General features: G+C 41.3%; 1 protein-coding gene across 1 annotated transcript in view; it reads right to left on the bottom strand.

Moving 5' to 3' along the window:
• RYR2 (ryanodine receptor 2) overlaps positions 1–24,123 on the bottom strand; it is a gene marked incomplete at both ends in the record, with an annotated part of 554,680 nt that overhangs the window by 164,972 nt on the left and 365,585 nt on the right. The window contains 11 exons of the mRNA XM_080717126.1: positions 2,392–2,495; positions 3,440–3,572; positions 5,180–5,294; positions 9,432–9,705; positions 12,127–12,270; positions 14,353–14,458; positions 16,760–16,960; positions 17,274–18,078; positions 20,783–21,009; positions 23,070–23,156; positions 23,897–24,056. Of these exons, the coding sequence (XP_080573252.1) occupies positions 2,392–2,495; positions 3,440–3,572; positions 5,180–5,294; positions 9,432–9,705; positions 12,127–12,270; positions 14,353–14,458; positions 16,760–16,960; positions 17,274–18,078; positions 20,783–21,009; positions 23,070–23,156; positions 23,897–24,056 (2,356 nt within the window). The remainder of the gene's footprint in view (positions 1–2,391; positions 2,496–3,439; positions 3,573–5,179; positions 5,295–9,431; positions 9,706–12,126; positions 12,271–14,352; positions 14,459–16,759; positions 16,961–17,273; positions 18,079–20,782; positions 21,010–23,069; positions 23,157–23,896; positions 24,057–24,123) is intronic.

Raw genomic sequence — 24,123 nt, forward strand, 5'->3', positions numbered from 1 at the left:
AATGGAGAAAAACTCACTCTGACCCACCAGCCTGGCATTTTAACAAGGAATAGGTTTTCAACTAAATTCATGAGCTGCTTGACAACATTTGAGTCAGCTGTGGACTTCAAATGTGACTGTGGTCACGTAAGATAACGTCTCCTAGTAACCTCCTAGTTTGTGGTGCTCATACAATCAAATTCACCCAACATGCACTTCACTTCTCAGAAGGTATCCCTGTGAAGTGGTGCATGAATGTACGTGTATCTAAAATCCGCATATTTATAGAAATATAAATCAAATGAAAATATGCATTTGCACTTACCCAGTTTTTATTGCAGAAAGCTCTAAGTTTTAAAAAAAAATTTGCTTAAGAATTTATAGCTTCGCCGGGCGTGGTGGCACACGCTTGTAATCCCCGCGCTTGGGAGGCTGAGACAGGAGGATCGCATGGGTTCGAAGCCAGCCTCAGCTACTTAGTGAGGCTTTCAGCAACTTAGTGAGACCCTGTTTCTAAATAAAATATAAAAAAAGGTCTGGGAGTATAGCCCGGAGGTAGAAAGCCTCTGGGTTCCACCTCCAGTACCACCAAAAAAAAAAAAAAAGAATTTATAGCTTCTTGCTTGCTTTGGTAGAAGACTGCCTTTCTTGAGGCAACTGAAGACAGACACCTTGATGCCCTTTGGCATCTAAATTACTTCTTCCTGTTTTACTATACCTTTAGCTTGCTTTAAGAGTGGAAGACTGACACAAAAAGGAACCTGAAGACAGCACCCTCTGTCGCACCTATAAAACTGCCAGATATCTTTTCTTCTAGAGCATTCCTAACACAATATTCCTTAGCCAGAGTCAATTAATGACTTGATGGCCCAATCTTAAATCTGTAAACCTGTAACAAAAGAGCTGAGTTTCACTTGGAGAAGTGGGCTCTTCTCCCCTCCCATCTCAAGACCAAGAATAAAGTCTCAAGAGCATTTTTTATCTTGTTTTCCCTTGCCCTGCTGGAATACAGCCCATCAATGTATGTTTTCAATGGTAGAAAATAAAAACAGTAAAAAGGCTAGGAAGAGCTAAAGGAAGACAGAGATCTCAGCTTTATGTTAATTTTATGGTGAAACATAGAATCTTCCCTAAAGAGATCATGAATTAGTGTTTTGAGTTGATATAATTAAGTCAGGAAGGTTGTAGTCTCATGAGAAGATAAGTCAATTGTAACAGATTTACTGGATGGTAACTAAAGCAGGTCAGGTGCGGCTACAGAAAGTCAGTCCCTGGGAGTGTGGCTTTAGGTCCTATGTTTTTGTCTTTGAATCCCTTCCTGCTTGCTCTCTCTGGCTTCCAGACTCTGTGATGTAAAGGCAGAGCCCCCTCTGTCCTTCCCATCCTGCCACCATGTCCTGAGCTCCACCGACCTGGCCTAAAAATGACTGAACTCTGGAATTTCAAAAAAAAAATTGTGAGCAAATAAATCTTCCTTCGAGTTGTATGTTTGGTCATTTCAGACCCCAGCAGTGATAATTCTGACTGAGATGGTTAGCAAGGACAGAGGAACTGATTAAGAAAGCACCTCTCGAGCCATGAGTAGAACAATGTCTTACAAAAAAGCCCAGGACACCTGGGCTAAGGATCCTGCTGATGGAGTGCAAAGAAGCCTGGAATAAGAAGAGCCCAGGCCCTGAGACGGGCATCACCACAAAGTGTTCCGGCCAGCACAAGAAGGATGTGGCTGGAGCTAAGAGGGGGCAGAGGAACTGTAGGACATGAAATGGAACTGACAGATGGGATCAGACAGTCAGGAACTTGGTCAGGAAGTACTGTAACACTGTGGCTTTTACTCAGTGACACAGGGCGTCTGCAGTCCTAGACACAGGAATGACTTGATTGTATTAGGAAGATTGCTTCAGCTGCAATCTAGAGAAGGCAAAGAAGGATCAGTTGATCAATAAGGATGCCATCATGAAGACATGACAGGGAAAGTTCCCTATACACTGATTAGCATACATATGACCAAACATGCTCAGAGTGCATCTCCTTAGGAGATCATGGATGCTTTATGCTGGAACATGCAATTGCAGTAATCTATGTATGAGCTCTTTAATTTCAGTTTAACAAACTGAACTTGCATGACTAAAACAAATGACAGCAGATAACATGAAAAGCAAAAGCAACCAATAACAGATAACAAGAGGCTTCCTGCTCCATGGAAAACCCTGTGGTCAGAGGAGACACTATCTCAACTGTAGTATATAATATGCGGGGTAAAATTAAATAGAATGTGATACGTACTATTCACTCATGATAACCTCCCATAATTCTAATATAACTTTCATATAGTTTGTATTTTAACAATCCTAAGAACGAAATAGGAACAGGGGTGGTTCCTGCCAACACAAAGGCAGGAGAGTAGCTCACCTTTTCCAGATCAGGTTCTCTCAAAGCCAGGGCCAGCTCGTTGTTATCCATAACTGAGGCTGCAGCCACGTCCAAAGGGGTGGAGCCTCTCATTGCGGGGGAGGCTGATGAACACAGAAGAAAAGTGAAACCTGGGTGTGCTGAGACTATCAATTCCATATAGAAATACCCTACCTTTTTAAAATTCAATTTCCAAATGTCATACCCTGTACTTAATTTATATTCAAGTGTTTAACAAATGTTCTATGACCAATAAATACTATATTGATTGTGTACATATGTTGAAGTAAGTATACAATGGAGAATGGCTCAACTGGGTTGAAGGATGCGTATTAATTTTTGTGATGAGAACACAAAATATACAATCAGGGATATAATACACTGCTATTAACTGGAGTCACTATGTTGTACACACCATCTCGAGACCTTCTTCATAAGTGAAATTTTGTAGCTTCTGACCAATACATCTCTAATCCCTCTCATGCCCCAGCAGACATTATTCTACCCTCTTCTATGAACTCAACATTTTTAGACTCTACAGTATAAGTGGGATCGTATGGCACTTATCTGCCTGTGCTTGTCCTTTTTCACTTAAAGCATCCTCCAGGTTTGTCAGTTATCAGAACTGCCAGACATTCCTTCTTTTTAAAGAATGAACAGTATCACCTAGTGGTAAAACACATTTTCTTCTCCCTTCATCTATTGATGGACACTAAGGCTGATTCCACTTCTTGGCTATTTTTTTTCCATAATGAGTGTTCTAATTTAGACTTCCTCCAACACTGTGAATGGGTTCTCTCTTCTCCCCATCTTTTTCCAACATTTGATTTTTTTATAACAGCCATCCTAAAATATCATCTCATTATGGTATTAACTTTGCATTTTGCTGATTAGTGATGTTCTTTTTTCATATCCCTGTTGGCCATTTATGTCTTCTTTTGAAAAGTATTCAGATGCCTTGCATATTTTTAACCTGCGATTTGATTTTGATGTAGCACATACATTAATTTAATCTTGAAGATTAAATAAAAGCCATGCATTCACTTACCAAGACCAACACTGCTGTTTTCCAGTAAATAACTGAGATGATCGAACATAGCCTTCTGATTCTGCCTACTTATACGGCAGAAGTAACAGAGAAAACGACAACAATTGGCCACCATCTTGGGAAAGGTGATTTCCTATGTAAAGAGCATTTAGTTATTGAAAGCAAATGATTTTCATACATGAGTTCAGAAGTTGCGGTCTCAATCACATTGCTAACTCATGTATGCCAAACTCAGACCTTTGAATGTATTGTCTATGATTTACCTACACCTTGCACCACTGGAACTGAAAAGCCACATCCAGTGGAGTGGACCCTAAGAAACCCCATGGCCAACAACAGGTTGTGTCTAGAATGAATCTTTATCTCTAAGCTGAAAGGTGCATGAGCTGGTTAGCAATCAGTTGTGGTTCCTGAATACTTTATTAGCTATGTGCCCCTGAGAAATTACCCCCTATCTTTGATGCTGTTCTGTCGAACTAGGAATAGTATGGATAATAATACTTTAGTTAAGAAAGAGAGAGGATAATACTGAGCTAATTTCTGAAAAATACAAAGTTCAATATTTAGAACCACATAAGGTATCCACAGTATCATCATCATTACTACTGAGATTATGGGGCTTCACGACTTAATTAACCAGAAGGCCTTTCTGGATCCCCCAAACTCTTATCCCTCTTACCACAGACACTTTCCAGGGTCCCTCCTCAATAGAATTTATTATAAGTCCAACTGGGAAACTGAGTGATTATGGGAAATATGGACTGATTTCCACACAATGCAAGTATGCATCTTTAAAATTTACAATATAGAAATGGTGCATATCAGAGTTTATAAAATTATTCCATTTTTCTCTGAAGTAACTACCAGCTTGCTCTTCAAGAATTTTTAAAATCACAGTCACTTTGAAGTGCTATTTATTGTTGTACTAGCAACTGAACTCAGAAGCAGTCTACCTCAATGCTACAGCCTCAGCCTGATTTTTTAATTTGGAAATAGGGTCTAAGTTGCTGAGGCTGGCCCTCAATCTGCAATCCTCCGTTTCTGGGATGTACTGGAATGGCAGGCATGCGCACCACTGTGCCTAGCACTGAGCACACATTAGAGTCTTAGATACATCCAGAGCCTCGCTGCCACGCCCTAATTTGGACTAGAAATTTAGTGAATCCAACCACTATCATGGTCATCAGCAATGGCTGGGTCTGAAGGACACGCCTTTGCCACAGACTTGTGATGGGATTTGACTTCAAATTTAAAATGAAAAATAAGTTAGCACGGCGTTAACTTTTGGAGTTTATTATCCCCCACTGAGAATAATGTAGAAGACAACAAATTACACAGCATAAGACAGAAACCTTTATCAACATCAAAGAAAGAACTAGAACATCCACTTCTCAACTTCAAAAGTTTGTGTCTTACGTTTTCAAATGGTGCCCTTTAAAACAGTTCTACAAAAAGTATTTGAAATTTTTCATTCTAAATATATCGGTGCACCGTAGACGTACATCTTAATGGTGAATAAGATGGTAGAGGCATATATGCACACATCACTCATTTAGCCCTTCCCCACTTCCCACCCCTTTTCCTCTCCCCTCCCGCTTCACGTTTGGCTTACTGACTGGCTTTGATGTTTGTGAATGCACATCATGTACATTAAGGAATTTTCCAATGGATTCTCTGCAATCCTTGTACTCCTAGAGGTTGTATTAAATAGCATGTGAAGAAGCACTGACTCTGCTTTACCTTGGATTCCCCACCTCCGAGGACATTCACCATGACCTCCATCACGGTCTCATGCATTCCGAGGGCCCGCATGAGATTCGGGTGCTGGTAAAACACTTTATTATTCATGATATCCCTGGAGAGCACAGTGGGGGATGGGAGGAAGCACAGAGATCAGAAAATAAAGTCAACTTTCACCTGAGAGTGTCTTTTGAAAATAGTTTACCTGTATGGAAAAGAGTGATAGTTAACAGTCACAAGTGTTAATGAGTCCAATTGAATTTGCTTCAGAAATATCAAGAGTCCACAAAAAGATACATACAAGTTGTCTATTATTTTCAATGGCAAGAAGTGTGTTAAATAAACAGTTGTAAGAAACATACTTTGGATGCCTATTCCTAATTTTATGAATATCCAACCATGTATCCGACCTTCTCTTGTATGGAAACAAATAATCAGTATCATATCATATGAAAATTCTTATTTTTATGTGTATATATACATGTATATAAAATTAACATGTTATCTCTGCTTCTCATATGTATCTCAGTGCTTGTTATGTACATAAAAAGTCTCCTAAAAGAGCTCATATATTAGTGTTTAGAACTGATGTAATTGACTCGTGAGGGTTGTAATCGCAGCAATGGGTAAATCCATTGTAACGGGTTTTATTGGGGGTGACCCAGGCTGGAGGGCTGGGCTAGAGGTGGGTCCCTGGGGGTGTGAGGATTATATAAAGGGTTTCCCTGCTGTGTATTCTCCCTCTCCCTCCCCTCACTTCTGGCCTCCATGATGTGAGGAGGACAGCTCTGTGTTCTCCCCGTCTTCCGCCATGCCCTGAGATCCGTGGTCCCCAGCCTCACATGGACTGAACTGGAAACTAAGAAAATAAACCATCCTTCCTCTGAGCCACATGGCCAGGTCTTTAGATTGTGGCTGGGAGTGACCAGAACCGGACTACATCATACTGGCACAACTACAGTAGTGTTATCCTGGTGTGTTTCTATGATCACCTGGTGAAATGCTTGACAAGATACTCTTCAAGAGAAACTGCATAAACCTGCAGTCCAGGAACAAGTTACTTGCTCATGAAAATGGGCATTTGGCTTAAACTGAAGCAAATGCTTCACGATTCATGTTATCAGAGCTGAATAAAATAGTACTGTGATCTATGTGTCAAGGTATTTCTCAGTGTTCAGCAGGATGTATCCCTGGCTATCAATTTAAGTTTCTACTGATTTCTCTTTTATCAAAGACAAAGTCAATGCAAGATATCTTTTCTAGAATATGCTTTCTCATGAGAGCTCTAGCAAGAAAACAGAAACCTCTTTCTTTAGTTCAATCACTCACCTGCTCATTCAGTCTCTTGGGGAATTTTTGTTTTGGCTAAATAGATTTACAATTATACTTCCTAGCAGGTAGATCTTTCTTTTGAGTGAAATATTCCTAAGACCACAAAAAAAATGTATTCTTTTTTTTGGGGGGGTACTGGAGATTGAACTCAGGAGCATTGTAACTCTGAGCTACACCCCCAGCCCTATTTTTATTTTGATATAAGGTTTTACTATGTTAATGAGAATCTCACTATTCACTGAAGCTGTCCTCAAACCTAAAATCCTCCTGTCTCAGACTCTCAAATACTGGGATTACAAGTGTGTACCACAGCACCCAGCTTGGTTTTTATTTTGAAACAGGGCCTAAGTTGCTGAGGCTGGGCTTGAACCTGCAAACCTCCTTCTCTTATCCTCTCAAGCACTGGAATTACAGGCAAAATGCACCATCACATCACATCCAGCTATAATTTTAATTTTTAAATATGTTTAGTCCAATCACTAATGAATGATGTATCTGCGTCAATAGCACACACTCCTCCTCTGTGTTCATTAAAGAAACCTAGCAATGGCCATCTCCTGGAAAAATCTTCAATTGGTCAAAGTCACTACTTAAGAGAGGCCTTCACAGGCAGAATTTAAATATAAATACTCCAGCCAAGTTTGGTGGTGCAAATTTGTAATCCCAATACTTGGGAGGCTGAGACAGGAGAATCACGCAGGTTCAAAGCCAGCCTCAGCTACTTAGTGAAGCTCTCAGCAACCTAGTGAAACCCTGTTTCCAAATAAAATACAAAATAGGTCTGGAGCATAGCCTGGAGGTAGAAAAGCCTATGTTCCATTCCCAGTAACACACACACACACACACACACACACACACACACACACACACACACACTCAAAACCCATGGCTCAACAACTGCAAGAATACTGCTTCTTTGTGTCAACTTGTGTTTGACTTCTTAGTCCTCCCTAGGATGCCTCTGTCTAGTAAGTAACTATGATCATGAACTTGGGAATATAACTCCCCCCACCCGGTCACTTATATTACTTCAATACAAATTAAGTCCACAAGCAGCGTGCACTATTGTCTTCTGCTTTTAAAAAGCACATAAATGATACTAAGCAACCCATATCTTTACACCCTTATTTTCTTAAGGATAATCCTTTAGTTCTATCAAAGAAAAATGCTTGCTTATTCAATTATTTTTATATTGGAGATTCAGCTCAGGGGCATTTTACCTCTGCACTGCACCCCCATCCCTATATTTTTTTAAATTGAAACAGTGTCTAAGATGCTGTGCCTGGAACCTGGAATCCTCCTGTTTCTGCCTCCCAAGTACTGGAATGACAAGTGTGTGCCACTCAGTTTCTTCACTCGTACACTGTTTCTATTTTATTCAGATGGTGTCTCTTTCCTCTGCTGCCTGGCATTGATATGAAGACACCATTGAGGTGTTTGGTTGAATGTTTCATTTATTGCTTTTTAACACTTCTACATTCCAGAATTTTACATCTTTAGGAATTTTCCTTAAGAACAATACATGGCTTCATATACATATATATGAACATGAATTCTTCATAAATGCACATTCTTTATATAAATGTATTGCTTTTATTGTTTTGTTATCTTATTTTCACATTCATAAGCTATACAAATGTACTGATGACTGCAAATTTATATATTCTTCATATATATGTATATTCTTTATATATGTATGTATTGTTTTACCGTTTTGGTATCTTATTTTCACATTCCTAAACTATACCAACGAGTTGATTTGATGATCAGATTTATTCATAAATATACCGGTACCATACTCACTGAAACCCAGGTGTCCTATTCTCTCCATTTGAATTCCATGTTCTTCCCCCTTTAGGATAAAAACTTTAGGTCTGCCAAGGATGGACTGTAAGTATTCTGAAATATCTTTGCTCTTGATTCTGGGTAGGGAGTACAAACTAGCCCCCAAATTCTCAAGAAGCATAAGCTCTGCCAGGCGTCGTGGTGCACATTTGTAATGCCAGCACTTGGGAGGCTGAGACAGGAGGATCACAGTTCGCTGCCAGCCTCAGCTACTTAGTGAGGCCCTCTGCAAGTTAGCGAGAGCCTGTTTCAAAAATAAATAAAAAATGGGCCTGGGGATGTAACTCAGAGGGTAAAATCCCACCGAGTTCCATCCCTAGTTCTGAAAAAAAAAAAAACACAAGCTCATGATGTTGAATTTTTCAAAGAAATATGCCCTCCCTTTCTGTTTCCAAGATCCGAAAGTTATAGAGAAGTCATCTTGTTATTACTCGCGGAAGTTTCCCCACCTGCTACAGATTTCAATGCATTTTTATTGTCCTGAGTTTTTCCAGATAATTTTGCATTACAGAGGATATTTGAGGATGTGTGTGTGTATGTGTGTGTGTGTGTGTGTGTGTGTGTGTGTGTGTGTAGTAGCAGCAGTAGTAGTACTAGTAATTGAACCTAGGGGCATCCTACTTCTTTTTTGTATTTTTTTTTGTGTGTGTGGTACTGGGGGTGGAACCCAGGGGCTTTCTACCTCCAGGCTACACTCCCAGACCTATTTTATACTTTATTTGGTAACAGGGTCTCACTAAGTTGCTGAGAGCCTCACTCAGTAGCTGAGGCTGGCTTTGAACCTGTGTGATCCTCCTCCTGTCTCAGCCTCCCAAGGACTGGAATTATAAATGTGCACCATCATGCCCAGCACTGAGGTGTGTTTTTTTAAAACACTTTGAAGTAGGTGCTATAAAAGTAGCCATCATTTATGACTGAGCAACTTTTTGAACTTGAAAGCCTCATCTAAGAGGAACTACCACCTAAGACATAAAATCCAGACACTACATTTTCACGAAGGCATACACCACTGGAATAAAATTCAGCAAGAAAAGACATGTACAGGCCAGAAGGTTGCCATGGCTACGTAATTTACCCCAATCCACGAATCATAAGCTTCTCCTCCTCTTTGCCCATCCTCACGCTCAGCAGCGACCTGATCTGGCCGAGGGAAGCCAGCAGGTTGATGGTATCCTCCACAGAGACGCTGTTGATGGTGTAGGTCTTGGGCAGCGCCCGCACCAGGCCCCCGATGCCGTCGTACTGCCTATGGAGGAGCACGAACATGGCCCTCACCAACTCGGGGTCCTCAATCACGGACTCCTGTGCCCACCGGACCATGGTCTCAGAAATCAGCTGCTGGAGAGTGGCTGCAGAGTCGTTGATTGGGGAAAGATTTTGAAAAGGAAAAGTAGGAAGAGAAGACATGTTAATTGGACATTTCAACTCCACATCCCATGGCGCCAGGCTATCTTATGTGTACCAAAATGGAAGGGCTGGGAATATTATTCAAAGAAAAGCTTCCTTTAAATATACTTTGTACTTCAATAAAGTTCAGCTCAAGTCAAGGAAGGATAAACATTTTTTTTGTGTGTGTGTGGTACTGGGGATGGAACCCAGGGGCATTCTACCTCTGAACAACAACCCTAGACCTATTTTTTATTCTTAATTTTGAAACAGGGTCTCACCGAGTTGCAGACAGCCTCACTAAGTAGCTGAGGCTGTCCAGGAACTGCGATCTACCTGTCTCAGCCTCCCAAATGCTGGGGTTACAAGCATGTGCCACCATGCCTGGCTTTAGATATAACTTTAAAACCCTTTCTTTCCAGGTTCGGGGACAGCCTCAGCTACTACTTCATGAGGCCCGTTGCAACTCAGTGAGACCCTACTTCAAAATAAATATAAAGTAGGGCTGGGGGTGTAGCTCAGAGGTAGAATGCTTCTGGGTTCCACCCACAGTACACCCCCCCCACCCACACACAGACATTCTTAGAATTAAATAATTCATTTCAAAATGGCTACTTCAAAATTAGTTAGAAGTCCTTAAGTAATTAAAAGCATGGTAATTAACGTGAGGTGCTCTTTTTCTTTTCATGTGGTGTTGGGATTGAACCCCAGAGGTATTCTACCTCCAAGCTATACTCTCAGCCCTATTTTTGTTGTTGTTGTTGTTGTTGTTGTTGGAAACAAGATATCACTTCATTGCCGAGAGTATCAATACATTGCTGAGGCCATCCTCAAACCCTCCATCCTCCTGTTTCAGCCTCCCAAGTACTGGGATTTCAGGCATGTGCCACTGCGCCTGGCATAACTTATTTCCTTCGTTTTGTTATTTTCCTCTTAGGTCTGGCATGAACTTCCTTATGAAGGTTTGTCACAGAGATTCAAGGAAGTACCTGTTTCCCAAGGTGTCTCCTCAATTGAGTCATTTATAATAGTTGCCACATGTAATTAAATTTTGACCTGAATTTAGATCCTGACTCGTCACTTAAGACATCTTTGAAAAGATTTGTTATGTTGTATTTAAGTGAAAAGGTATTTCATATGCAGATTGCTCGTAACATGCAAAAGAGTTCACTTACAATCAACTTTGAAAGCCCTTTAAAGTAAAATTATCAAAATTAACTGAGGTTGATGTGCCTAATGCATACATAAAAAGGTACTTAATTTCTATCAATATAATGGTTAATTTTCAAAAAAAATCTCTTTATTGTTTAAGGAAAACTACCAGTTTTATTAAAAAATAACCAATGCATACAAAATAATGTCATTTTTTCTTTTATTAGTGTGTGTGTGTGTGTGTGTGTGTGTGTGTGTGTGTGTGTGTGTTTTACTGGGGAATTAACCATGGGGCATCCTACTTCTAAGCTACACCCCCAGGCATTTTATTTTGAAATAGTGTTTTGCGAAGTCTCTGAGGCTGGCCTCCAACCTACGACCCTCCTGTCTCAGCTTCCCAAGTATGGGACTGCAGGTGTGTGCCACCGTGCCCAGCCATGCTGTAATTTTACTAGGTGAATATCATAAATCTGCTAACAACCAAAAGTGGGTTTATAAGGAACTTTGAACTCTGATTTTAAAGATGCCCTGAGTCCAAATTTAGTTGTGACCGAAGAATAAATTTGAAATGATAGACAAAAATTTTCTAAAGTTATAGGCTTATAAAAACCAAAAACATTAGTAATTATTTTTTTAAAAAAAACTGAGCAAGTATTGCATCTTAAAACAGATTCTTAGAAATGGGATGATATATAAGCCAAATCCCTCAGACTTATGAGACTTCAGGATAAGAGGTGAGCCAGAGAAATGCAGGGCCCAGGGGTGCTAATGTAACTTCAAGGGCAGCAGCTATTCTTCTTGCATAAATAGAATATGGATGGACCAGACATGTACAAAACTCCTGGAAATGTTTCAGAACCAAAATAGAGAGATAATGCCTATTAAGAAAAAAATATATCGTCTACTATATTTTAACTGAATCACATGGGTAATATTAAATATGAAGGCTTGATTACAGCTTCGATACCTTCTCTTGATCCCCTCTGACCAGATACCTAGATTGTTAGTACCCTGGAGAGCCCACTTCCAGAGCTGGTTATCTCTCAACCTGATCCTACAAGTACAGTTTGATGATACTATTTCTGGGGACTAGATGCATCGACTTAATCTGGTTCTTAAAGATGAAAAGTCCGCGGTCTCACTGGCTCATCTAGGGCGACATCTGTCCAAGGGGTGAGCCAATGCCAGCTGGGGCCACTGCGCCCATCCCTCGCCCCTCTCACGCTGCTTACAGGACTTGGTGGCATCGCTCTCCATGGGCTTGTCCGCCTGTTTCTTCTTCAGACTCGTCACCTTTTCTACCAGGGACAGCAGACGGCCTCTAATGGTCAGATCGCTGCTTCCATCCAGGGACCCATCTTCATCTAGCTCAATCCCTAACATGAAAAAGGAGAGAAAATAGGAACAGATTTGGGGAAAATTTTTAAAAGAAAAAACATTCGAGGAAACAATGTTTGAGCTTTGCAAACTTTTCTGTTCATGGCTTCAAGAAATGTCTAAAATATTCCACAGGATCACCTTACGCAACTATGCCCGTCACAAGCAAGTCACACTGACTTCTCAACCTCTCTACCTCTTGTTTTTCCCATTCCTCAGGGCTTTGGACAATCGGGATATAATGTAAACTGAGCCAAGACCAAAACAAAGCTTGTAGGAGGGAACATCAGTTCTATTATCTCAGCAGACCCGTTGGCATCTCTGGATTTGCATGTTCTCCAAGACCTACCATCCTGCCTTGACCACCCCCCAACCTCCACACACCCTAAATTCTTTCTCTTGTCACTCTACAAGTGTCAGGCCACAGTTCAAATAATGCTATGAGCATATGCAAAAGTATCAATACCAACATCAGTAACATGCGCGGGGAAGAGGAGGGTGTGGGGTAGAATCTAGGAGAGCCACCAAGTGCTACGTCCAGGTTTGTTCCTGTCACTGGGAACCTCATTATGAACCAATGAGCCAATAAAAGTTTATCTTCACTCTAATTTTATCATACATCTAAAACTGCATTGTAATCTTACTAAAATTATAATGAACCAATAAAGGTATATTTTCATAAAAAATGTCAGTGGGGTTTTGATAAATTGAGAAAGAGAGAAGGGGCAGAGTTAGGAGCCCTCAACTAAGGTATGCTTTCTATCTTCAGCAATAATTCCACTGTTTTAAAGTGTACCTTTATTTATGGTATGTACCTTTATGGTATATACCTAGAATAATTTTTAGGCAGTCATTTAGTGGCTCATCATTCATAACATGAATCAAAATGCAAGAAGATGTTTTTATTTTCTTCATTAAAATTAGGTAATCATAATCCCACTGATGCGATATATGTTAACATATTAATGTACACATATACATATATATGTATATGCATCAAAATGACTAATTTTCCTTCATTAAATCATAGATTTTATCCATATTATTCCATAAGGGAATCAATAACTACACATCCAGAAATTCTAATCAATTGCACTTCTGACATTCTTAGGAGGGAAGACTTAATAGATTTGGCCTTTTGACACAAACCCCTGTAAACTTTCTCAAGGCACTCAATTTCAAATGACAGATGCTGGATCTCCTGGGCCAGTCTTAGAAGGTGGCCCTTCAGTTGATTGCAATACAACTGTTTGTGATCAAATTTACTTTGTGGGGGTATAAAGGATAGTAAAAAAAAATAACATGTATTTAATGTATACTATTTGGTGGACTTGGATATAAGTGTCCACCCATGATACCACCACAGTTAAGAAACAGATGTACATCCATCTCCAGAAAGTCCCTTGAGTGCCTGTGTTAAGAATGTTTAACATGAGGGCCATGCTCTTAAAAGTTTGAAGAGCACAGCACACTCATGCTTGGCACAGGTATGTGTTAAATGGTGCATCTCTAGGATTTACTCCTCTTGTGTAAGGAAAACTACACAGCCATTGACTTAACTGTCTATCAGAAGCACCTGGATGTTTGTCCCCAACTCCTCCTTCCCATCCCATGGCGAAGCAGAGTGAGAAGACTATTTTCAGTTCCTTCTGCCTGGTCTCACTGTCCCTCTGACTTCTCTTACCAACTCCCAATGACTTACCATGCAGGGACAGTTAACCATTCTCCTTTCATAAATATCCTGAATGATGTTCTCCTCCTCATTTTGTACTGTAGATTGAACCAGGGACCTTCTATCTCTGAGCTACACCCTAATCCTTTTTATTTTTGAAACAGGTTGCTGAGTCTAAGTTGCCGAGGCTGGTCTCGGTCTCCTAAATTCTGGGATTACAAGCAAGTTTCACTGCAGCCTCCCAAGTATTTGAACTATAAGCCACGTGCCCCTATGCCTGTGTCTACATTCATTTCTCAAAGACATAGTCACACATATACTCAGTTTTGTACCCGTCACGTATATACTGATTTTGTACCGGTAGAAATATGACATACTTCACAGCAATCATGAATCGAGAAGACCTTACCACAATGCGTCATCAGATCTTCGTGGAAATCTAAGAGCTGGTCCCGAATTTCTTCAGGACATGGACATTCACTCTTGTCATCCTTAAAATTGAGCAGCATGTTGATCTGAGAGCGGAGAAACGAGACAGAGGAAGAACAAGGAAGAAAAGAAAGGGTGAAATTAGGAGCACTGTAGAGGTGTTTAAAATCAGTTTCCAAGCTGGGCATGGTGGTGAACTCTTGTAACCCCCGTATTTGGGAGGATCACAGGTTCAAAGATGGACTCACCAAAACTCGGTGAGATCCTGTTGCAAAAAAATAAATAAAAAAGGTAAGTGCTATAGCTTGTAGGTAGAATGCCTTCAGGCCCAAGCACCAGTTAAATAATCATTTTTTGAGTGTTCATAAATTCCCCAATAAGTCACAATCAGTCTATTATCCATCCAAACTGATAATACTACAAAAACAAGTCAAGTCTGAAGCTTAACAGGCTGGACAGCATTATATAATGTAGATTTCTCTTTCTCAACTCTGTAATAAGTTAGATTCTTGTATGTTTTTAGACTCCTTAACCAAGGGATCTAAATGTTCTTTTTTTTTGGTGTTACTGGGGTTCCTGGAAACCCTCTACCTCCGGGCTACACTCCCAGACACTCACTCTCACACACACTCACACTCTCTCTCTCTCTCTCTCTCTCTCTCTATATATATATATATATATATATATATATATATATATATATACACACACACACACACATACATATATACATACATATATATATATATATATATATATATTTTTTTTTTTTTTTTTTTTTTTTTTTTTTTGGAAACAGGGTCTCTTAAGCCAGCGAGGCTGGCTTCGAATCTGAACAACCCTCCTGTCTCCACCTCCCAAGCGCAGGGATTACAAGTGTGCACCACCATGCCCGGTGTTCTAAATTTCTAAGAAAATATTTCATTATGCTTTCACATTTCCATTTTCTATTAACATTTATGCTTTTTGTATATTTTTAAAACTCAGAATGATAAGACAGCAAAAAATATCTTCATGTAATAGAGAAATGACATAAAGGCTAACCACATGGTCGCTGATATTAATGGTATTAAGTTGTTTTAGACACAATGTTAAATGAAAGGAAGACAAGTATTTTGTCTTAAGAAATAGAGAATGTGACTTTTTTTTTTTTTTTTTTTTTGCGGTACTGGGGATGGAACCCAGGGGCACTTGACCTCCGAGCTACACCCCAGCCCTATTTTTTATTCTTTATTTTGAAACAGGGTCTGAGTTGCAGAGGGCCTCACTAAGTAGCTGAGGCTGTCCGCGAATCGCGATCCTCAGGTCTCAGCCTCCCGAATGCTGGGATTACAAGCGTGTGCCACCACACCCAGCTTTTTATGTGACTTTTTAAACTAAACTTGTGAGATGACTATAGACCCATATTATACTGTTAAAATAATGCAAAATGGCATTGTGTACCTTTACCCGGTCCTTCCAATGTTAATATTTTATAAATCTGCAGCACAATATCACAACCAGGGCATCAGCAATGATGTAGTCAAAATAGAGAACTATGATTTTACCTAAAAATCCTTCTTGCTTCTCTTTAATGATCACACCCATTCCTTCTTAATCTGTCCCTCATTCTTAGCTCCTGGGAATCACTACTGTTTTTTATTTCTACATTTTTGTCATTTCAAGAGTATTACATTTAAAATAAAATACAGTATTATGTATATATTCCCAATGATCCATTTTTTTAAAAAACCTTACTGTATGTGGAATATTATATAATATATGGCATATATTATATATGCATGAGGTACAATGTTACATTTAAAATGGTAAGGTGAAATTAAGCCAAGCGTGGCGGTACACATCTGTAATTCCAGTACTTCGTAGGATAGGAGGATCTCAGGTTCAAAGCCAGCTTTAGCAACTTAGATCGTGTTTTGAAATTTAAATATATAAATAAATAAATAATAGGACTGGGGGTGTAACTTGAAGGTATAATGTCCCGGGGGTTCAACACCCAACAACACACACAATAAAATCAATTTAGTCTATCATCTCAGCTTATTTTTTATTATGTTCTGAAAAAGAAAATCTCATGCTCCCTCGAATGTCAGTAGAGTCTGTAGTCGTGTCTCATTTTATTCCTGATATAGGTCATTCGTAACTTCTCCACTCTTGTTGTCAGTCTTTTCGGAGGTTTGTTGATTTTACTTTAAAAAGTAACAATCTTTGAATTCAGATTTTTCTATTATGTCCCTGTTTTCAATTTCACTGATTTTTGCTCTCGCCTGTATCAGCATCTTTGTTCTGTTTACTTTGCTTATCCTTTGTCCTGATTATCCCACGTACAGATCCTGGACAAACTAACTCCCAGGTGCAAAGGAGGGATCTGCGTTTCATTCTCATACCTGCTCCTGAGGGGGCGATCGGAACTCCTTGGTCTTCCTGGCTGTGAGTGCAGCCGACATATTTAAGGCCTGCATAACTTCATTGTATCGGAAACGCTGATTGTCTTGGAGCTTAGCGACAAAGTCGTCAGAGAAGGCTACAATGGCTTCTATCCGGTGCCGGACCTGGCAGTCACAGAGGTATTGAAGTAACAGGCACATCTAAGAAGACAATTAAAAAGATATGCTATTAAATTGACTGCCTACCAAACCCTAATCTGCAAAATGACGTGGAGGTAGAAAGGGCTGGCTGATCACGGGCTCAAATTCCAGGCTTCTCAACATAAGTGAAATACATCTAGAGAAACAAGAAAAATTTTAAAAATTGTTTATGAATGAGAGGGAGAGTAAGGGATGTAACTTCCCTGTATGAAGAACTATACACACATTCATTCACGTGCACACACAGCGGCCAGTGTCAATGCGTCAATACTTGGCAATTCTGAAAGCTAGGCAGGTCTCCTTTCCTGGTTACCTGCAGTTTCACCGGCTCGGGCAGCTTCATCTGGAGCAGACCCTCCTTGGGTCTCTTGCCCACTTTGGAATCTTCCTCCCCTGTCCCGTCCAGCCGGGAGTCTTCGGCACTGAGGTCTTTCTCCAGCGGGTCGCCCTCATCCTCCAGAGTCGCAGCCTCCTTGAACACACTGGGCTCAATCAGCTGCAGGATGTGCTTTAGGTCCTCGTTGTGGAAGACGCCCATGATGAGCAGGGTGTAGAAGAGCTTAATGAGAGGCACAAACAGGAATTCGGTAGTCCCGCCAACCGGGTCCCGAGTGTGGAGACTGCCCTCCTTGACCGCCTCTGTAAGCATCTGTATGGTTTTGGACTTCAGGATGTCCAGGGGGAACTCCGGGCTGTACTGGTAACAGTCGTTATTAATGCTCACAAAGCTGGGGGAGGAGAACTGCATCCGGGGCCTGAGGGAGGTGCTGAGGCCGATGCCCGGGAGACCGTGCTTCTTGTTCTCATTGGGGAAGAGAGTGATGCTCTTGGTCTCCTCGGTCATGGGCACGATGAACTCATTGTTCATCATGAGCCTGGCGGTGGCGTAGGAGCTGAGGTGGATGTCGATCAGCAGGTCATAGTAGCCCGTGCGCAGCAAGCCGGGCATGTACTTGTTCTCGATGGCGTAGAGCAGCTGGGGTTCGTCCACATGGCTGCACAGGGCATGCGCGACCCGGTGGTTCCCCAGAGCACAGACTGCAGAGTAGAGCCGCAGCGTGTGATAGTGAAATTTCAACAGCTCCTCCTGCTCCGTCAACTCCAAGATGTCAACAGACCTGTGCACGGGAAGAGGGGAGGGGCAGAAGATTAGGAACGTGCCTTTGGGAGAACTTCTGAACTAGAGGAGAAATCCTACATTTAAAACCGTCATGGGAACGAACACTCAACTTCCCATTTTTAAAGATACGACTATTGGTTGAACAGGTTTTTAAAAAATAATTTCTACGTGTTTTCCAGTTTTTCTTTCACAAATAATTTGACATTGAAAATTTCCAACTGCTAGTTTAGATAGGACTTGTTCCATCCTATTAGACATGTATCTTCCAAACTCAACATGGGCCCTCATCCTGTCAGATTTAGAACACATTTTGGAAAATTCTGTATCTCCTTTAACAACAGATGAACCTGATTCCAAAAGCCAGAAGCTTTGCCCTGGACCATACTGTGCTCCTGTCTGCACTACTGTTAGGCGATTAGCCTGAGCAGTCACCGGGGATGGATACCTTGGCACACCAATGTATATCAATTTTTCTGCCGTACATTACCCTGCCTTACCCCCCTCACTGACCCACACATCTGCCACAGCTGGTCACGTTTCCACCCAGCCCAGGAAACAAACACTATCAATGGCATTTTTTGTTGGGCAGTAAATAAATAAAATAAATAAATAGGGCACCCCCAATGTTCACAAGTGCCTGAGTTCACACTGGATTTTCAATTCTGGTCCCTTCACATCTACTAAATCCTACAGCCAGACCAATTCTATTAGAGCACAAAGTTTCCTTAGAGGTACCTATGTGTTCTAAACTATTCATGTTATCTAGCTTGTTCGTGGGTAGCACTGTAGCACGCAAGGTGGGAACATGTCTATTCATCATTAAAGGAACCACTCTTTCACCTAGACGCAATATTCCCCTTCATGAGAACAGTGTGTGTGTGTGTGTGTGTGTGTGTGTGTGTGTGTGTGTGTGTGTCTGGTTTTGCTACTGCTCTTCCTTCTAGTACCTTAAACATACCTAGCACACAGTAGGTGCTAAACAACCATGTGATATTTGTTGTTGAGCTTTGCCCCTATGTGCGGGTAATTCCATCATCCTGGCTTTTCCTTTCTACCCTAAGTTTTCTAAGTTGCCGGCATCAAAGTAAAAGCTTCTGTGGCTTTCTGTGCCATTCTGGATGGACCTCCCAGTTGTTAGAATCCGAAGCTCTAACTGCGAGCTAAATGCTCATTCCAGGTGCCACCTAAACTTCTGGAAAACCTCACAACTACTGGCCCCAACTGCAGATACCCAGTTCTTGGGAAGGAAAATCTGAGCAATCTCCCCACTCCCAGCCTCCACCCCGTCCCTCTCCCCAATAAGTTCAATAGCCAATAATTCCCGTATCATTCCCAGGCTCCTCCTGTCCCAGGAGGATTAGGTAGGTGCTCAGCCACGCTGATGGCTAAAATATAGATCTAGTCGTTGGAGCAACTCAGACTGTCTACTCCCTACTGGGGAACACAATTTAGTCTAATGTTTCTCAAGGTGCTAATGTCTAGAAACAACAGATAAGAATGTGACTTGTCTATATTGCTGTTTTGTTCATTATTTTATACCTAGTGTCCAAAACCCAATGACACTCATACATGTTTGAGGCATGAAGTGGAAAGTAACCCAAGAATCTATCTTTATATTTCTCTAGAACTTGCATACGATTTATACCAGAAACATCAGAAGCATATGCTTGGACTAAATTTTATTTTTACGAGCTATGGTTTTTTGAGGTTGGGGATAGTGAAACAACCCATTATTTTACCAATGTGCTTCTCTAGAAGATATTCTTGCCCCCAAAATAATATTTAAGGCATTAAACAATTACCTTAAAAATTTGACTTTGAATTCTTTTGTTTTAAAAGGGCTTTATTAAGATCTACTTTTCATACTATATAATTGGCTTGTTTAAAATATATTGTGATGGTTTTGCTATATTGATGGGACTGGGCAACCACAGCCATAAACCAAGTGTATGACACTTTGGCCAAGCCAATCAGAAGCCCGGCAGCCAATAGCACTCATCCCTCATCTCCATACTCAGCAGTACCATTTACCAATTTTTTTCTCTAAAGATATGCCTATTATAAGTTTATGTCAATGGAATCCCAGTGTGTGGTCTTTGGGGACTGAATTCCTTCACTGAATACGTTTTCAAGGTTCTGTTTGTGTAGCAGGTAGCAACATCTCCTTCTTATCTTCAAGTTATAATATATGGATAGGCCACATTTTAAGTATCTACTCATCGGTTGGTGAGAACGTTTGAACTATTGTGAATAATACTTCCATGAATAATCATGTGTAAGTTTCTGGGTGAAGAGAGTTTCATTTCTGTTAGGTATATATTTAGAAATGGGCCCGATCACATAGGATTGAACTGAGTGATTCCAGTGGAGCCCACTTCCAATCTTTTCCCAGTTCTATGCTGTATCACTCTGCTAAGTCACAAGTCATTCTGTGGTTGCATCTGTCTCAAAATCTACTTTTTGTTATCTTAATGTAAACTGAGTATGAAGAAATCTCGCATGCAACATTTAACTGTGTACCATTTTTTTCTACAAAGTAATTGTGAAGTAGACGTAAACCCGGGATGTGCAGAATAATGATTTCATTGACAATCATTATATTTCAAGCTCATTTTGTTCCTCCAGCAGCACCCCCTGAACCTTAAGACAGAAGTTAAATGCCCAGCACTGCCATCAGACAGGCAGGGATGTGCAGGGCTGACCTGTTCTCCTCGGGGATGTGAAGGGACATGAACTGCAGCGGGTCCAGACACTGCACCAGCCAGCCCTGGCGCTCGCTTATCCGGGAGACATCCACCTTCAAAAATTGGTTGGGCATCCTGCTCCACAGCACGTGGGACAGGAACTGCACGTGGAGACGCGGCGGGCACTGGGGCACCGGGTTTTTGTGCTCACTCTTGAACAATCCGGCAGAGAGAGGCATCACATTCTGGGGAAGCAAAAGCAAAGAATGAATTTATAACATCCCTTGTGGTCCCTGAGGTGATGAGTAGGAAGAGACACAGTAGAGTAAGAAACACCACAAGCCAAGCAAAGTCAATACCTGAAAGGACAGACCTTAGGTGAAAAAATCCTTTCTATAACAGAGAAAGTATCAGCAGACATCTAAACTGCAGGGCACACAAACTTGCATGCGTTCTACACAAGCACACTCAAGCCTAACCAGGCATGTTTCCTATTTCTCTACCAGATGGGTCATTTGAAACCTGGCCAATCTTTACGACCTTAAGGGACAAATTTCATGACCTGAAAGTCACATCCACTTGGTTCTCTCTTGTCAACTCTTCTCTATCACCCTCCCCCATTCTTACACCACTTCCTCTAATAGCCATGTACCAGTGATAGCTCAACAGATAAACCCAGCTGTCAACCAAAAAAAAAAAAAAATAGAATTTAGCATTAGCCAACATCAGTCATCTCTCCTCAAAATGCAACTTATACCAATTCTTCTGATCTCAGAGAAAGAGAGGTGTCCACTTTGCTCAAGGCTTAGCTTCCTTTCTAGAATCCTGGTGCCATCTCTGATTTCCTCCTCTGGGACCAAATGCCACCAGGCATCTCATATCCTTGAGACCTTTCTTTTCTTCCTCTTCTCTGGAGAGCCCCCTACTGAATTCTCTAGGCTGCCTCAAGCTCCTTTCCTTTTCCCTTCTATGAATGAGAATTATACGTGTGTGTATGTGATGCTGGGGTTTGAGCCCAGGGCTTTGCACATGCTAGGCAAATACTCTACCACTGAGCTACATCCTAGGCACAACTTCTCTTTCTCTTGTAGAAGATAAGAAATAAAGAAAGCCAGCAATTCAATTAAGTTGCATATTAAAAAATGTTTCTTAGGGTGATGGTAAAGGGGGCCAACATGGAGGAATCAGAATGGAGGACAGCAATTTTAAGTTACTGGTGATCAGGATGGGCGCTGTTGAGAAGGGGGCCTTGAAATAAAGACTAGAAAGAGAAGAACCATATGGATATATGGGGACCATATAGCTAGGAGGAGACCACATAGATATGTGGGGACCACATGGATATTTGAGGACCATATGAATATGTGGAAATCATATGGATATTTGAGGGCTGTATAGGTAGGTGGAGACCATACAGATACATGAGGCTGAAGTTTTCCATGCAGAGGAGCTGGGTTGAACTTCAGAGGAAGCTGGAAGAGGTGCTGAGCAGTGTGACTTAAACTCAGGAAAGGAGGGAGATCATCAGAAGAAAGGTAACGAATGGGATGTCAGACCCTTTTGGGGGTTCAAGGACCATACTGAACATCTCATTTTCATTCTCAGGGAGACATGACAACCAGGACCTTCAGCAATGGAAAGACAAGCCACAACCTCTATGTTAAAGCAGTGAGAATCACTTTAATTGTATGGTCAGGAGATGGGCAAGGATGAATTAGAACCCAACAGAAGGCCACTGGAGTCATTGGATGGGAAACAACAGATCAGGATGGACCAGCAGAGGGGATGGAGAGGGAGGTCAGAAAGTGGAGGATTGACCTGGGATGGACAAGAAGAGGAGGAAGTCCAGGAGGACCCCAGGGTATGGGCCTGAGAGACTGGACTTGCCCTTACCCAACATGGGAAGACAGCAGTTGGAGGAAGTTGGGGAGAGGGTTGATCAGCATGCCTGTGTGCTCAGCGGGAGCTGGTCATCTCCACTGTGCATCCAGATGGGAACGTTCAACAGTCATACACCAGTCAAGGTTCTGAGAAACCACCACCTTTTTTCTTTGTTCCTTGTGTGTGTGTGTGCATCATTTTTGTCCATAGAAGCCTAGCTTTATTGGATCGTGTATTTAAGATAATCATAGAGAAGCTCTTTCAGAGTGTTTTATCAAAGTTTCCTGATTTTTCCACATGGCTAACTTTCCTTTAAAGTTTGACCCAGACTCATACAAATAACATATCAAGTTCATCTGTACTACATGCTAGGCCCTAACAGAAAATAATATAAACAGAATACCAGAAAAAGAGTCATTCTTACCTTAATTCTTCCCAACTCAAACTGGAAAACATTGGGACTCGTAGCTTGTGCAAAAACTGCAGGAAATAACTTGGTACTTGGCTCCACCTTAAACATATGAACTGAGTAATATTAAGAGAAAAGGACAAAAAATATTTTCTTCCTAACAACCAAGGACCACTCTATAGGAGGACACCAGAGACTCTGTGTGTGTGGTACTGGGGATGGGACCCAGGAGCCTTCTATCTCCGGACTACACTCCAACCCTATTTGGAAACGGGGTCTCGCTAAGTTGCTTAGGACCTAAGTTGCTGAGACTGGCTTCAAACCTGAAATCCTCCTGAGATTCCCTAGTATTGGAATTATAAGTGTGTGTGTTCCACTGCCCAGCTGAATTTTTCTTTCTCCCATGTAAACATCCCTTTCCCTATCTTTCCATAATTCATGGCAGTGTTTCACGACCGCATGAACATTCCTTCAAGAAATGGGTATCGCATTGTTGTTATTCAACAGAAGTGAGAACACATAATTTACAACTTTGTGTTTCCATGTTCTATTAATTTCTAATTTCCTTTTTTTTTGGGGGGGAGGACTAGGGATTGAACAAAATGCTCTACCTCAGCTCTACTCCCAGCCCTTTTAATTTTGAAAGAGGGTCTCACTAAGTTGCTGGGCTCATCATGAACCTGTGATCCTCCTGTCTCAGCCACCCAAGTACTGGGGGTTACACGTATGTGCCATTGCACCTAGCTCTACATCACCTTTTTGGTCTGACCAACTGTGCTTCCATTTAGTGGGGAAGAGAAGGCTTTCCTCCCCAGCAGCGTGCGTCCATCATGACCACGTACCTGATAGTACGTGCTTAGCTCCTTGCCATTGGCGATGAAGGTGAGCAGCCCGCTGGCGGCGTCCACCAGGCAGCCAATCTCCAGTCCGTTATTATTGCGTCCTTGTCCAGGGCTCATGCTCTCACCTGCGCACACCATATAGCAGTTGCTGCGTTTGATGCTGAATCGCAAAAAGAAAAAAAGAAGGGGGAAAAAAAAACCAGTTGTGTCTTTGCAGGACCACAAGC

The sequence above is a fragment of the Muscardinus avellanarius genome (genome assembly GCF_963383645.1).
Source record: "Muscardinus avellanarius genome assembly, chromosome: 20".
Taxonomy (NCBI): domain Eukaryota; kingdom Metazoa; phylum Chordata; class Mammalia; order Rodentia; family Gliridae; genus Muscardinus; species Muscardinus avellanarius.